This window comes from Hibiscus syriacus, unplaced genomic scaffold (genome assembly GCF_006381635.1).
Source record: "Hibiscus syriacus cultivar Baekdansim isolate YM2019G1 unplaced genomic scaffold, ASM638163v2 tig00111311_pilon, whole genome shotgun sequence".
Taxonomy (NCBI): domain Eukaryota; kingdom Viridiplantae; phylum Streptophyta; class Magnoliopsida; order Malvales; family Malvaceae; genus Hibiscus; species Hibiscus syriacus.
Window position 1 is genome coordinate 983,538 of NW_024063054.1, and position 16,071 is coordinate 999,608.

Below are 16,071 nucleotides of genomic sequence, written 5' to 3' on the forward strand. Positions count from 1 at the left end.
ACCACACGATTTATGAACGGTTCGTTGAACGTTACGTTCATTTATAGGACTAATGTCAACTAAGACAGCTGACAGTACGTGTACCAACCTTTTTAATGCTGTATTCAATTTCGAATTTTTAAATACATTTACGAAATGTAATAAATCTTTTACACCTTAAAATTACATTAATAAATAACAATTAACACTAAAAAAAACCCTAACCAAATAAGTGAAAAATGGAATTTTAAAAAGCTTTTAGAAATTCTTCAACTGATGACGATTGTTTACTTTTGAATTTAAACTATAAAAAGGAGCCAACCGACGGGGCAATCCCGTAATATCATCCGTTCCAGATCCCTTTATTTATACTTAATCTCATCCTCTTGTCTTCTTACATCAAATCCCCTTACTCACCATCGGCATCGCCACTCTGCCTCAAAATCGTCGGGGACTTGGGCTCCACTCGATTTACTTTCGAGAATTCTTTTGAAATTTATCCTTTTTCTATCTTGTAATTTGGGTTTAGTTTTTTGGCTTTTGAAATCGAAGACGATGGGGTCAGAGCTCATATACAGAGGTCATGAGACCCAGCCTGCTTCTGATTCATATTCACCTAAACCGGACAAACCATGGGCCTCCGTCACACGCGCAGCCCGTTACTTGCTCCGTGAGCAGCGCCTCCTCTTCGTGCTCGTCGGCATTGCCATAGCCTCCCTGATCTTCACCATCGTCCCAACCTCACGTGCTCCGCTCGCTCCTCAAACTAACGCCCCGATCCTCGATTCCATCAACTACTTCCCCGTCGAGACCCAAAACAAGTTCTCCTACCAACAACGTATGGGTTTCGGGTCGGGCAACCCGACCGGTAAGATTCCGTTGGGGCTGAAGCGAAAGGGTCTGAGGATCGTGGTAACGGGTGGAGCCGGGTTCGTAGGGTCACACCTCGTGGACCGTTTGATGGCAAGAGGAGACAGCGTGATCGTGGTGGATAATTTCTTCACCGGGAGGAAGGAGAACGTCATGCACCATTTCGGGAACCCGAACTTCGAACTCATCCGACACGACGTCGTTGAGCCTCTGCTCTTGGAAGTTGATCAGATCTACCATCTCGCTTGCCCTGCTTCTCCAGTTCATTACAAATTCAATCCCGTCAAAACTATCATATCCTTTTTTTACTACTCAATATTTTCCTATATGTTTGTGCATTGTTCGATCTTGTTTTATCCTTAATTTGAATGTGGTTTTTACAAGACAAATGTGGTGGGAACACTGAACATGTTAGGTCTGGCAAAAAGAGTTGGTGCCAGGTTCTTGCTAACTAGTACCAGTGAAGTCTATGGAGATCCTCTGCAACATCCTCAGAAGGAAACTTACTGGGGCAACGTTAATCCCATTGGTTAGTTTTTTGAAACTGAGTTTGGTCATAAGTTGTCTTATTTCTGAAGTTGTAAGAGTATCGCTGGCAATGGCATTGGCTCTGTAGAGATTTTTAGATCTTGTGGAGCATTTCACGCGAAACCCGTGACCAGTGGCCTTTTCCCCGCAACAAATTTTACTTTTTATCCCACCACACAATGACACGTTTTTCCTATACTTAATTTTCCTTTTTCTGGGTTTTGGAACGGTGAGAAAAGAGAACCGACAATATGCGTGTGGTGCTGTTTGTTGTGACTGTAAATTTGGATTATTTTAAGTTTAGTGTCGATTTAGATTTGTTTGGTTGTGTTTGTTGATGCTTAAATTCTGGAAAAAAAACTTTTTGAATTACTTTACATTTTTTTACTCTGCTTTTCTGGAGCCAACCAAATAAATTGTTTTGAATGTTCAATGACAGGTGTCCGAAGCTGTTACGACGAGGGAAAGCGTACTGCTGAAACGTTGACAATGGATTATCACAGAGGAGCCGGCGTTGAGGTTAGCTAACATAATTAAACTATTTATTAATCTTAATTAATCAAAAGATTAGACATTTTATCTAGGGGTGTGCAAATCCAGGTACCCGGATTTTCGGGTACTCGATTTTCGGGTACTCGATTTTCGGGTACCCGGAACTTTCGGGTCGACGATTTTTCGGCATGTGTCCCGACCCGGTTACGGGTACCCGGTAATCGGGTATCCGGATTTTGCGGGTACCTGGTAATCGGGTACCCGATACCCGATTTTTAATTTTTTATTTTCAAATTATTAATTTTAAAAAATATATACACAAATTTAAATGTTCGAAACTTCACATACTCTAATATCCGAACATAAAATTTAAAAGTTCGAAATACAAAATATAATAATCATAATATAAATAATTCATTATATTTTATATAATTATATATAAAAAAAATAAAAATTAACCGGGTACTCGGGTAACCGGGTACCAGGAAAAACTAGATTTTGTGACCTGGGCCCGACCCGGAAAATGTCGGGCCGGGTAAATTTTTTTGGAGAATTACCCGGTTTTTTTAGATCCGGGTCGGCGGGTCGGATCAACCGGGTCGGGTAATTTTGCACACCCCTAATTTTATCAGTATGATTTCTACTATTCGACCATTTCATTTGAAAATATATATATTACTGTTTCAGGTTAGGATCGCCAGAATCTTCAACACTTACGGACCTCGTATGTGCATCGATGACGGTCGCGTAGTTAGCAACTTTGTTGCTCAGGTACCCTTTTTTTATCCTTTCAGTAATTTTTTTTTGAAAGAAATTGTTCGAGTCGTTATTTATTCGAATAAGTAAACAATATTTGCAGGCTTTGAGGAAGGAGCCATTGACTGTGTATGGTGATGGGAAGCAGACAAGGAGTTTCCAATATGTTTCTGATCTGGTAAAACAATGTTTTGGAATTGTTTATTGTCTGAATTTGGGGTAGGCAGGTATATCCGAACCGGTCTCTACTGAGGTCGGGTGTAATCTGGTTAATACTAAAACTCTGGGCTGAAACAGGTGGAGGGTCTGATGCGTTTGATGGAAGGAGAACATGTTGGGCCTTTTAACCTTGGAAATCCAGGTGAATTCACCATGCTCGAGCTTGCTGAGGTAAAGCATTTTCTTTTCCCCCTGCCTAAACTAATATTTACTACATTCAATGGAAAGTCATGGGTGATTACGTTATAGGTGGTACAAGAAACGATCGACCCGAATGCGAAGATAGAGTTCAGGGCAAACACAGAAGATGATCCACACAAGAGGAAGCCTGATATCGGAAGAGCCAAAGAGTTGCTCGGTTGGGAACCCAAGGTGTCTCTCCGGAAAGGTCTACCTCTAATGGTTTCCGACTTCCGGCAACGTATCTTTGGTGATCACAAGGAGGGCGGCACCAACCCCACCAAGAATACTGCCTCATCAGCTTAAGGTTGCATATATGTAGACTCTCTCACAGTAATATGGATTGTGGAAAAGAACTTCCCCCATTGAAACAATTAATATCATAGTTCTGATTTATCAAAAAAAAAATAAAAAAAATATCATAGTTCTGAGGACGTAGCAGGAACGGGAAGTGTCTTCATAGTAGATGAGGGATGGTGGTTTCTTTCTTTCTTTTTTTAACATTTATTTGTTTGCTGCTATCTTTGTAGTTTTCCATGTCTCTTTCTCCTTTAGAAAACTTAATTTTACAGTGAGCTTTACGGATCTAAAAAAGTAGAGCATTTTATCCTATCTTCTTCTTTTAATTCAAAATGCTTATGTTTAGAATCCGCTCAAAGGACGCGTGACTACATATAATCAAAGATGATGAATATGTCAACTTTGAAAATTAAGTCTCCTCCTAAGTGGATATATATATATCATGTAAGCTTAGGTGACTATGTAGTTTTAACTAAGTTTCCTCTTAAATTTGTCAAAAGATATCGTTAACTTTTTTAAAAAATAATTAGACTTAAAATTTTAAATTTTGAAATCTTAAATAAACTTTAAAATTTTAATTAAAATCTTAAATTTATAAAAGTTTAAATAAATTTTGGAATTTTTAATATTTTAATTTTCTCTTGTTGACCCTAAAATCCTGGTGTCCGTTCATCTTCTTTGCCTTAGAATAGGTCCTTTGAATATACTTTAAATAGTTTAAAAAATATGTTTTTGTTTTAAAATAAAAGTGTATCTTATTATTTCATAAATAGGAAAATAGATAATTTGCACACATTAAACACTGACGTGAAATTTATTTTCAAAACCAAGCCACCGTCTGGTCCAACTTAGCCCACGAGCTAATAATGGGCGAAAAGTAAGCTTGGTTTTTGACATTCATTAAATCATTTAAAGCCGAAACATCCCCTAAAAATATTATATCGAATCCAAACGATCGGGGAAAATTTAAATCACATCTTGCAATATGATCATCTGTTTTCTTCCATAAATTTCTCCCTTCAATGACTTTGCAATATACAGGTTCAGATTGACACAATGAGTATACATGGCCGAGTGAGGTCCCTTCAAACTGCTAAAATGCCCCCCGTTTGATTGTGTCCTGCCAATGGCCGTCGCACCTTCGTCGAATGGTTCAAGAAATCGCTCTAACGTAGTGCTACGCCTGTCGAGCCAAGCTCTGATATCCGCAAAGATGATTTCGACGTTTTCAACGGATTCCCCCGCCGTCAAACCATGCCACATCCCCGGATACAATCTTATGGTCTTGTCGTTGCTTCTTGCTTTCTTGTACAACGCCTTGCTTACTTCGGGTCCGTCACCGTATTAGCTTCGCCGTGCAGAACAAAGAAGGGGAGCGTCACCTGCCAGAAAAACCAACCCCAAGAATCATATAAGAGCCGGTGATACAACATGTTGAGGGAGGCACACAGGGAAAGATTTTGAAACCTCATTTAAACTAGCTTCAATGCTCATGCTGGCTCTAAGCATTTCCAGCGCTGTTCTTAGTCTGGGTTTGCCTTGGTGTAGACATCAATTTTTTTTATTTAAAATTATTATTATTAAAATTATTATTATTAGTATTATTATTAGTATTAGTATTATTATTATTATAATAATAATATTATTATTATTATTATTATATTATTATTATTAATATTATATATTATTATTATTTAATAAATAATTACAAAACTGGAAGCCCATTTACAAGCCCAAATACCAGGCCCAACCAGAACCGACCCATACCCAAATGGAAACCCTAAACTGATTTAGGGTTTCAGCTAGGGTTTTCAAACCCTAGCCCCCAGCCGCCGTCAACATCATCAGCCGTTGGATCTGGCAAGATCCAACGGCCCAAAAGGGTTCCAGATGGAAAACCCTAGGGTTTTTAACCCTAGCAGCCAGCCGTTTCTAGATGTTTCCAGCCGCCTCCGATGAGTCCAGGTGGTCCAACAGCTGCTGCCGACACTCCAGAACGTCACGAAGCTACCCACGTTGAGCCCTATGGTGAGTCACCACCATAGCTATGGTGACTCACCGGGCCTTTCATCTCTGGAACCGGTCCAACGAGAGCCTCGGTGGTGGCTATAAAAGCCACCCCACCTGCAAGAAAGAAAAGACAGCCACAGAGAGCAACGGAGAACAACAGAAAAACAGACGAAGAGAGAACAAAAAAGAGAGAGATACGAACAGCAACCAACAACCAGACCAAAACAGAAACCAAGAAAGAAAGGAAAGCTTACCAAGGAAGCCACCGGTGATCGAAGACGCTACAGGCCGACTAAACTATTTGAAATACCCGAAGGTATTTCTTCAGATCTACTCCGATCGGGAGTTTTTTAGGGGAAACTAACGCCGGATTCGTCCTAATAGGGTTTAGGAGGTTATTTGGGGTATTTAGGAAAAACCCGGCCACCGCGTGTGGTGGCCGGCGGTGGAGACCGACACCGGAGTACGATGTCCGGCGACTGCCAGAAACTCTCTCGGTTAGAGAGAGGCGAGAGAGTTTTATAAACTTTCTCGGTTAGAGAGAGACAAAGCGGAGAGGAAATGAGGGATGCTGGCCCTACGGGCCAGCCATTTGGTCTTATATACCCCTCCCAAACGACGCCGTTTTGGGCAGGGGTATATCTGTAATTTCGCGCACGGGTCAAACCTCTCGCGTAGTCATCCTAGATTTGTAAATTTCTATTTTTGTCACTAAAATCAATTCTTATACGTTTTAATTTCGTCTCGTAATTTTATTTTATTTCATTTTAGTCCTAGCCTGTATGTTTAAATATTTAGGATAAATAATATATTTAGTCCCTTAACTCTAATAAATAATATTTTAATCCCTAGTTTATATTTTTAATTTATTTTAATCTTATATTCGAATTTTAGATAAGTTTATTTTAGTCACTAAATTATTAAATAAGAAAATAGCATGTTTAATCCCTGTAATTTTGAGTAATTATGAATTAGGTTTATAATTTTAATTTTACTATAATTTATTCATTTATTTTAAATGTTTTCATTTATTTTATTGCTTTTAAATATATAGCTCCAATTGTATTTTTATTTTAATTTTATTTGTTTATATATTTTTATTATATAGTCATAAATATATATATAATAAATAAATATTTATTTCAAATAAATTATTTTAAAATTTATTTTTTCAATATCGAAGAAAAGGATAGTCTTAATACAACTGGATGTCCTATTCTGGTATTTTAAAATTTAATAATTAATTTTTTAAAATATTATTTAATTTAAATTAACATTTATCAATATCAAAGAAAAGAGCTGTCTTAAGGCACCTAGAAGTTCTTTTCTGATATTTTTAAATAAATAAATATTTTTTTTATATAATTTTGAAATAATAAGATTATAAATTAAATATATATTTTTGAATTTTTAAATTTCCAATAATAGAGACAATTTATAATTAAAAAGTACCAATTTTGGGCGTTGTAGGGGTGCTAATCCTTCCCTAAACGTAACCGACCACGAATCCCTTTTTATTATTAAAAAGAACGAATTTTTGGTTATAAACGCAAATCAGTTCATTTTTTTAATTGGTGTTTTCTTAAAACTCTTTTAAAAAAAATAATTTTTAGGTATTCGACCTACCTGACCCAAAAGGCCGATGGCGACTCCCAAATTATTTTCAAAACCATTTATTCACATCAATTTCCCCGCCAAATTTAATATTTCGTGCCCGGATGAAAACCGGTTACGACAACTTGGCGACTCTGCTGGGGACCAAGTCATGCTTTGAAATCAATTATAAATTGTCTTTATTAATTAAAAATTAAAAATTCATACATTTAATTTTTAATTCTTTCTTTTCAAAATTTTTATATATACTTATTATTTTCATAATATTTATATGTTATTTAATGCTTTATATTCAAATATTAAATTTTATTATTTATTTGTTAGAGGTTTGATCATTTCTCCTCACACACAACACTTGCATTGCATAACATAAAGCTCTATAATTGAGTTTGTCCCTTTTAAGTAAGAGTGAAAGCGACGTCTTCGTGAGAATTTATTCTCCGTGTCAGACCTAGCAAGTAACTTTCGGGGTTCATATGCTCTATGTCTTCGTGAGAATTTATTCTCCGTGTCAGGTATAGAGAAATGTGTCCTCTCGAATTGAACTCGATCCATTTAAGTCTGTAATGGATTAGGATTGAGGGTTGATAGCCCAAAGGGGCATCAACAAGGACAATTCGAGTACCTTTACTCCTAGAACTGAAACCATGCATGTAATAAACCTTAGAACTTCTCCTGATCTAAACCTCTGTCCTTAGGTGTACACAAAGGAGAAATAAGCTTTAGCTTTTAATTTTTTAATTTATTATTTTTCTGAATAAATGCCTGCGAACTAAAAATCATGCGGTTAGGTTAAATTTTCCAAACAAAGCATGGAACTAGAAAGCATGAGGTTAAGATTTATACCTTGATAGATAGATTTTTTTCATTAGTTGGTACTAACTATTTTATTTTTTCTCCTTTCTTTTGTTTGCATTGCATGATCATAGCATAACCAAAAGGTGTTACTTGAAAGACTGTTCATCATATTGGAAAGAAATCGTAAATGGACAAAAAGTTTTATGATCAAACAAAATATGATGCGGCCAAAGAAAGACATTCTGAGGAAACTCCGAGGATAGAAGCAAGCTATGCACCCAAAGATCGTATGACCATTAAGGAGCAAGAGGAGATACGAGAAATAAGAGAGCAGATGTCCAAGATGATGGATAGAATATCTGTGTTGGCCAAAGGAAAAGAGATTCCAGCACAGAAAGAGAGAGAGCTCAATGAACCTAACTCTGCAGTTTCAGATACGCAAGGGATTTCGATTCCTAACCAATTAGAGAAATTACAGACAGTCATCATTCGTATTCACAAATCGTATGGAGATACCAAAGAAATGGTGACAACCGTACAAGCTCCCAGAGAAGAGAAGAAATCATGTAATCAGAAATCATCAAAGTTTGGTATGCTCCCGATGTCTAAAACTCAGGTTCAATCCAAGACAAAAGGTGGCTCTCATCTTGATACTATCCCCATATCATATAAAGAGTTGTATGAGAAGCTATTTGAAGCACAAGAAGTGGATCCATATTATATAAAACCGTTCCAACCTCCGTATCCAAATTGGTATGACATCAACGTTCATTGTGAATATCATGCCGGAACTCAAGGACATACCATCGAGAATTGTCTTGCCTTCAAACGCCGAGTCCAAAGTCTTTTGGATCATGGAACCTTACAATTTATGGTAAATGATCGACCTAGTTTGGTAACTAAGGGTCCTGATAGATTAATACCAAAAGTCTTCAAAGGTAAGAATATCAGTAGGGGCGCCCAGAGAGAAGAAGATTTGCTGAGGTTTGAAGCTCAAATACGTCATTTGAAGATTGAAAACAATAAATTGAGCACCAAAATGGAAACCATACATGAAGACTTCCAGAAGGTCAGTCAAGCTTTTCAAAATGCTGGTATAGGAAACACCCCAGAAGAGTGGATATCAGGGGTCACTAAACTGAAAAAGAGTTGCAGCATACATGAAGATCTTCTCCAAAAACTTTTTATGTTCTCTCGCAAAGGAAAATGATCAACTCCAAGAATTAACATAGGAGATGAAAGAACCCCAGAATGTCATGAAAGAAGCTGCAGTCCAGACAAGCAATATGGCCCATAAGCTGATAATCTAACTTGGTTTTAGAGAAGAAAATGGGAAAGTTATTCCCTATATGTAAAGTTTTGTTGAAGTTAGGATTAAAAGTTGTCCCCTACATGTAAAAGTTTTGTTTGATGTACTGAAGCTTTTGTGTTCAATGAAATCTGTTCTAAGATGATCACTCTTAAGTAACACCTTTTCATACATGCATTTACATTTTGTATCTGTGCATTTTCATTTTGTATTTTTATATCTTTGAATTGCATTTTGCATTCTTATTTTTCCATTTATGCATTTTTCACATTTTTATTTAAGTACTGTCATGTACTTTAATTATAAAAACATATAAATAATTCATGAAAGGTTTCTGTAACAGTAAAAACCAAGATCATTCATTTATTTTACTGTACCATCATCATGAAAACAATGGAGCAATCTTATGAAGGACTACAAGACCATTGGCCAGAACCATTGACAGGGTTACCTCGGGATACAAGGAAAGAAGTTTCAGATTTAGTACCAGATGGATCAGATCAAATTATCCAGGGAATGGAATCTGATAAAGAAGATACAGCTGCTATAGAGAAATCGTGCTATCAGATTGAAGAGTCGAGAAAGATAACATACCCTGGGGCATCCCACTCAAACCCAAAGAATAGCCTCATTAATTATTCACAATATGAGGAGAAAGTCAAGAGGACAGAGAAAGCAATCAGAAACATGAAAGATGTTAGTGCCTACCACAAAGAATTAGAAGCAAGAGAGCTTAGCTTAGTTCCAGATTTGATTATTCCCCATGAATTCAAAATGCCTGATTTTGAGAAATATGATGGCACCAGTTGTCCCTTAATCCATTTGAGAATGTTTTGCAGAAAAATGGGAGGATATTTAAATTCTGATGACCTGTTAATTCACTCTTTCCATGATAGTCTTGTTGGCCCAACAGTAGTCTGGTACAATCAGTTGACCCAAGAACAGATCAAGAGATGGGTAGATCTAGCTGATGCATTTTTGAGACAATATCGGTATATAAAAGGCTTAGCTCCAACACGTATGGATCTTCGAAGAGTAAAGAAGAAAACCAATGAAATATTTCAAGAATATGCCCTAAGATGGAGAGGAGTGGCAGCACAAGTTCAACCTCCCATGATAGAAGAAGAGATATCACGTATGTTTCGTGATTCCCTTCCCGCTCCTTTCCGCGAGTTGATGCAGGCAAATCCGACAAAGGAATTCGAGAATCTTGTGACAACTGGAGATTTAATTGAGAATGTAATCAATGAAGAAAACTCAAAAGTCATATCCAAGAGCCCGATGGATCAAAAAGCAAAAGCTGATCATGTGAATGAATGTTGCATCCAGAGTCCTCGTAATTACAAAAGAAAAAGAGCAAGTAACTGTTCGGATCGACCAAAGAAAGTCATGCGATCAAGAAAAACTTTGGAAGTGTTCCAAACTTCCATTTCAGACTTGTATCCTCATTTGGTTAAAGGTCAATACATCACACCAAGACCAACTAAAATGACATCAAACCCTTCTGCTCATAGTTATGATCAAAATAGTGTTTGTAATTTCCACTTGGGGGTAAAAGGGCATTCTACAAGCAATTGTAGGCCACTGTTGAAAGAAATAGAGATGCTTGTTGACAAAAGAGTCCTAACACAAGAAATGATCAAAAAAATGGGGGGCAAATAAGGATAATGACCCTGGTCCAAATATACATCCGACATTAAAGGAGTGATGATGCATGAACAAGTGGAAGTGTTATCTACCACTGTAGTACTTTTCTACTTTCAGCATCCTGTTTGAACTTGTTTTTTTCCTTCCTCTACCTTTTGTGCAATAAATAAATGTGTGTTGCTTATTAAGGTTATGAGCAAGGAATCAAATTTTAATCTTGTGATTATTGAGTATCAAGTAGATTAAATGTTCTTTTAATTTTTCAAGAGTTATAGATCTATTGGCAAGTGGTAAAATTATATCTTCAATATCCCATCCAATGCCAATTACTCAAATCAAATCCTGACACTACATTTATCTGAGACTCTGAAGAAATGTCTCCACCTGTTTTTGAGACACAAACACTAGATGTTTACCTTCTCGGGTAGAGTCGATTGATTGATGATACTACCTTCCACCATATACATGACTTCAAAAGTCACACATTTGTCTTTTCGAACACAAAACCATCATAAACCAAAAGACCTCAAAAGAACCAAAATTTCAATTATCCGTGAATCTGACTGCAAGAAGAGACGAGATGAGACATCAGAGACCAACTCATTGATGATAATTTCGCATACTCAAAGAAGAAGGGGAAAGTGATTGATTGAAATAAATATATCATGCATTAATTACATTTTTCATGTAAATAAAGTTAATCTTGAATATTCATCCCCCTGTGGATACCTCTTTTTACAAAGGTTTCTGTGTATGAGATGATGAACGGCATTGTTTCATTTATCCTTTAATATATATATATATATATATATATATATATATATATATATATATATATATATATCCTTTGTTATCCCCATTTGAGCCTGAATAATGTTTCTTCTAATTCAACCCTAACCAAGGATCACCCTCTACATTGGGGGGCAAGGTAAAAGATATTGGCGCACAAGAATAAAGATTGTCAATACATTTTTTTACGAAGACAAGTTTCCATGAAGTCATGAAAGTTTTGAACTACAAAGTATGTCAAATACAGAGTGCTTGAAGATCAATCCAATCAAGAATAATGGAAAACCTCCAAAATGCAAAAGGAAAAGGAGGTGCTCAAAGCAATTGAAGTATTATACTCATCCAACAAAGAAATAAGACAAAAAAAAGAAGAAGAAAAAGGAAAATTGAATCAAGATGGGTGACTTATTGAGCCTCAAGTTACAAGGTTGATCAAGTACGAACAAGAAGAGCAAGAAATGCTGAAGATATGAGAAATTGGAAATGAATCCAAAATTTGGCAGTCTAGAGGGATCCAAATGATGGAAAAATCCCCAACAAAGTAAATCCAAGTTAAGCAAGGCAAGATTGATGGCATTAGAATGAATTGATCCTTGGTTTGATTACCCTTAAACACTTATTTTGGGCCTTTTTATCCCTTTCTTTCGTAACCATAAGCCATGGCCTACGTTACGTACCTGAAAAGTCCATTTTAATCATACATGGATTTCTAATTAAAAGAGAATATCATCAGAATTCATTCTGCTTCTCAAGATTGATTTTTATTTGCAAAAATTGGTTTTTAAAATCTTTAATGCATGATATGAAAACTGATAAAAGGAGGGTTCAAGATATAAATTTTTAAATAACATCTTAGAACCAAAGGAGGATTCGAGTTGAAAACCTGTAAAGGCGGCTCGAATATTGAATGGTGCAACAACGACATAAGAGACGATCTTAAGCTCTTAATTGAAGCACCGCACATCTCAAAAACGTTCCTGAGATTCTGGAAACGAGAAGCATCTCTACAAGATGAACATAACAACCATTTCTTCAAGTTAGTGTAAGCCGAAGCGACATACTGAACCAACTTGAAAGAAACTACTTTACCAAAATCAACCTACACCTCAAATCAGTCAATAATTTTGACACTTGCCATAGGATTATGATTTTTGAATGATTTAAAAGTGTAGTTGATTTATTTGATAGTCACTAAACTCATTGTTTATGTTTCGATTATATTGTGAACCTAAGAAGGGAAATACTTTGTAAAAGTCTTTCATTCTTCAATAAACAAAGGAGGAAAAAACATTTTCAAACAGGACAGTCTCAAATGAGAAAGGTCCTTGAAGCAATTGTTGTTTATTCTACCTCTGTAGTAGAAAAAGAATGAACGAGGCCAGAATAATGAAGCACTTCACATTTCTGAAGGCAAGTGGTCCAAGAAGCCAGAAAGTCTGGATAATTGAACTTGTGACACTCCCCTATGACATTATTATCAACTCATCAAGAAAGATTATCTCATGCTGAGGGCGATAAGCATCACCAGACAGATTATTTTCCCAAACCATCAATTCATGTTCTCTAGAAGATTACATCATAAAGCCAGGAACAAGTCACTACATGCACTCTGGTTATACTATGATGCTGGCTCAAGTCTTGATACATTATTGCTACTTCTTCTATACTGATCATTTTCTTTGTCATGATGATATCCATTATGTCCTTCAGAAGATTGCTGAATTTGAATTTGAGGACTTAGGGCACAGAACAAGACATTGGAACAGAATCTATCCTTATAGGCCTTTTATATAAGTAAGGTTGTTACATTGGATATCACCAACAACAAGGTCGAATTCGACAAATCTACTCATCAATTGCTCCAACCGATACCATTCAGTTCTTGCACATATGTTTTCAAAAATATGCCAAGACAGTAGAAGACAGCCTCTACATTATTGATCCCAGAAGAAAAAAAGAGACAGGACATTGATATCACCAGAGAACATGTCTCTAGCAGCTCCTTATGTATGGTTTTTAAGGAAACCTAGAAGCATTTCTACCTCATCAGGTTCAAGTGGAACAATTTTATTTCTTCCAACCCATACCAGATTCCATTTTCAGCACTCATCAAGAACATACTTCTGGACACTCGAAGGTGTTTCATTGTCATAAGCTTCAAGAGCCTTACAGATCATTTCTGTCAATTTGGCACTTCCTGTACATGTTTATAAACAGTTCAACTTTGTTCTTGGATCCCAAGAAGACCATCATTTCTTTGTCAATGGAAAAGCATCAGCACATGGAGGAAGTAGAATAAAAGAAAATCTATTCTCAATTGGCAGAATTATGAATATAGCCCTTTTCAGTGTAATAGCATGAAAATGCTTCGAATCTATAAATTCTGGCTCTACATCAAATAAGTACTGTGATATTCCAGTCCAAACATTAACTGGAGCAAGTGCCATGTGCTCAAAGTAGAAATAAGAAGACTCAATAGCATCTTCTGGAAGTGTTCTTTGAGTTATCTGATCTGGTTTGGTATGAACCCCAAAAAACCAATCATTGGATTTGAAAGATGAATTTGCTCATGGTAGAAACAAGGAGACCCAATAGCATCTTCTGGAAGTGTTCTTTGAGTTATCTGATCTAATTTGGTAGGAACCCCAGAACCGATCATTGGAATTGAAAGATGAACTGCATGATCATCTTCATTAAGAAGCTTCTTTTCAAGCTTCCTCTGCTTCTTCCTTTTCCACAAATCATGGCCCAAGTTTCGCCTTTGCTTGTAATTGGGGTAATTGTATAATGAATTCCTATCTTCTACTATAAGAATTGCGTCAGTAACCTTAACCATTTGATCAGCACATATAAAATCTGTCAATTCTGCAATTGATGAATCTGAACCACATCTCTCCATGGTTATTGAAGCTTCAGCCTCTGAGAATCCCATTTTTGTCAAGTATAACAGTTTACTCTCCTCATCAAAATCAGAATTCATGATTTCCTCGATATCAGAAGAACTATCAATATATATGAAATCATCCTGAAAGATCGCTTCATAATCAGATGAGTTGTTATCAGATTCAACATGTTGCATGGGTGCGGATTTTTGATGAGCTTGTACCATTGAATATGTAGTTTTGCCATTGCATCAGATTATTGTTTGCATAAATTGGTTTCTCTCCCACAGAAAAGTATATTTCAGAGATGTTTTTCACTGAAAGATGATAAGCCACTGTGTCAGCCTGGAACGGATTACCAAGCTATTTTTACTTCACTGTCTGACTAGACCCCTCCAGATACAGAAAATGGTCACCTCATTTCAGACATTTATGTCAGAATGATTGAGTACTTCTTAAATTTGTGACAACATGAAGAGAATTCCAGTTACCTGATAACACTACTGTTTAGTGACACCAGAATGAGAGTATTCAAGATAAATAGATTTGGGGCACAAATAAAGCTACAAGTACCTACAACAATTCATTGTCAAAATTGGACCTCATGGGATCATCATTGCTAGCCAAGATGAACTGAGTTTTCATCTATTTTGGTTTTATCATTTATATTTCATCTCCAGCTGCAAAAATTCCATGGATATCTTTCTGTACATTGATCCTACAGCTGATGTGTTTCTACTTCCTACAAAGATCATTATAGAAGAAAATGTGATCAGTATTACATTTGTCTTTGCCCGAGATGATATCAAGATTAGTTAGTGTCTCCTATTCAATTCGACACCAGCATATCTTGTGAATTTGACCAACGTTTTGGTCATACCAACATTACACTTGAATCCCCACTGAGTTTTTTTTTTCTCAAATGGTCTTATGACATCATTCAAAAGCTTTGAACACTAGGCAAAGAGCTTCAATGATTGAGAACATCTGAGCATAAGCCACAAAAAAGGATGAATGTGTTGTCAAATGTTTTACGAACATCTGAGCAGAAGCCACAGGAAAGGATGAATGCACTGTTAAATGTTTTACGAACCTGCTATTCGGATACTGAACCAATGTTACGATCATATGGTTTCCATTTATTGACCCAAGATGAAATCTGTCTTCTTCAACCCCAAGATTAGAAGTGAGATATAATGAAGATTTCTTTCCAAGGAAAGTTGAAATTTTAAACAAGAAACTAATGGGGTCAACTAAGGTTGAACTACAGGTTGTTGTTAAGCATCTCGACATGATATTAGTCCATGTTGCCTTATTCGAGATCTGATTATATGTGGAGACATGAAAGGAATTGGAATAAATCTTCCTTGTGATGTGTTTCAAGAGTTAAATAAGAACATACTCTACTCTCCTAATTAATCCCTGCTGAGTCAGGCATATCTACATCTACACTCTTCAAAGATGATAGATTCTCTTTTTAAAGATGAAAGCTTTATGGGATTTACACACAAGTCCAAGCAAATAAAGTTGGTTTTATACAAGACAAAATGGGGCATCAGGGTTATAATTTTGACTACGACAAGAGTTCCACAAGTGAAACATTTCTTCTAAGACTTTCATGAAGCAAAGAAGACAGCAAAGATACAAGTTGATCAGATGATTCTGCATGAATGCAAGCTTGATAGTATAAGTTTCTAC

At 36.3% G+C, this 16,071-nt stretch overlaps 1 protein-coding gene and 1 pseudogene across 1 annotated transcript; one reads left to right on the forward strand and one right to left on the reverse strand.

The window, feature by feature from the left end:
- Positions 1–413: 413 nt before the first annotated feature.
- On the forward strand, positions 414–3,512 carry LOC120158393 (UDP-glucuronic acid decarboxylase 2-like). Its single transcript, XM_039169246.1, has 7 exons — positions 414–1,143; positions 1,231–1,378; positions 1,817–1,896; positions 2,557–2,640; positions 2,729–2,803; positions 2,923–3,015; positions 3,094–3,512. Exons 1-7 carry the CDS (start codon positions 535–537, stop codon positions 3,328–3,330), a joined length of 1,326 nt encoding a protein of 441 aa, XP_039025177.1. The 5' UTR covers positions 414–534; the 3' UTR covers positions 3,331–3,512.
- A 778-nt stretch (positions 3,513–4,290) lies between these two features.
- Positions 4,291–4,833, reverse strand: LOC120158418 (annotated as a pseudogene).
- Positions 4,834–16,071: the final 11,238 nt, after the last annotated feature.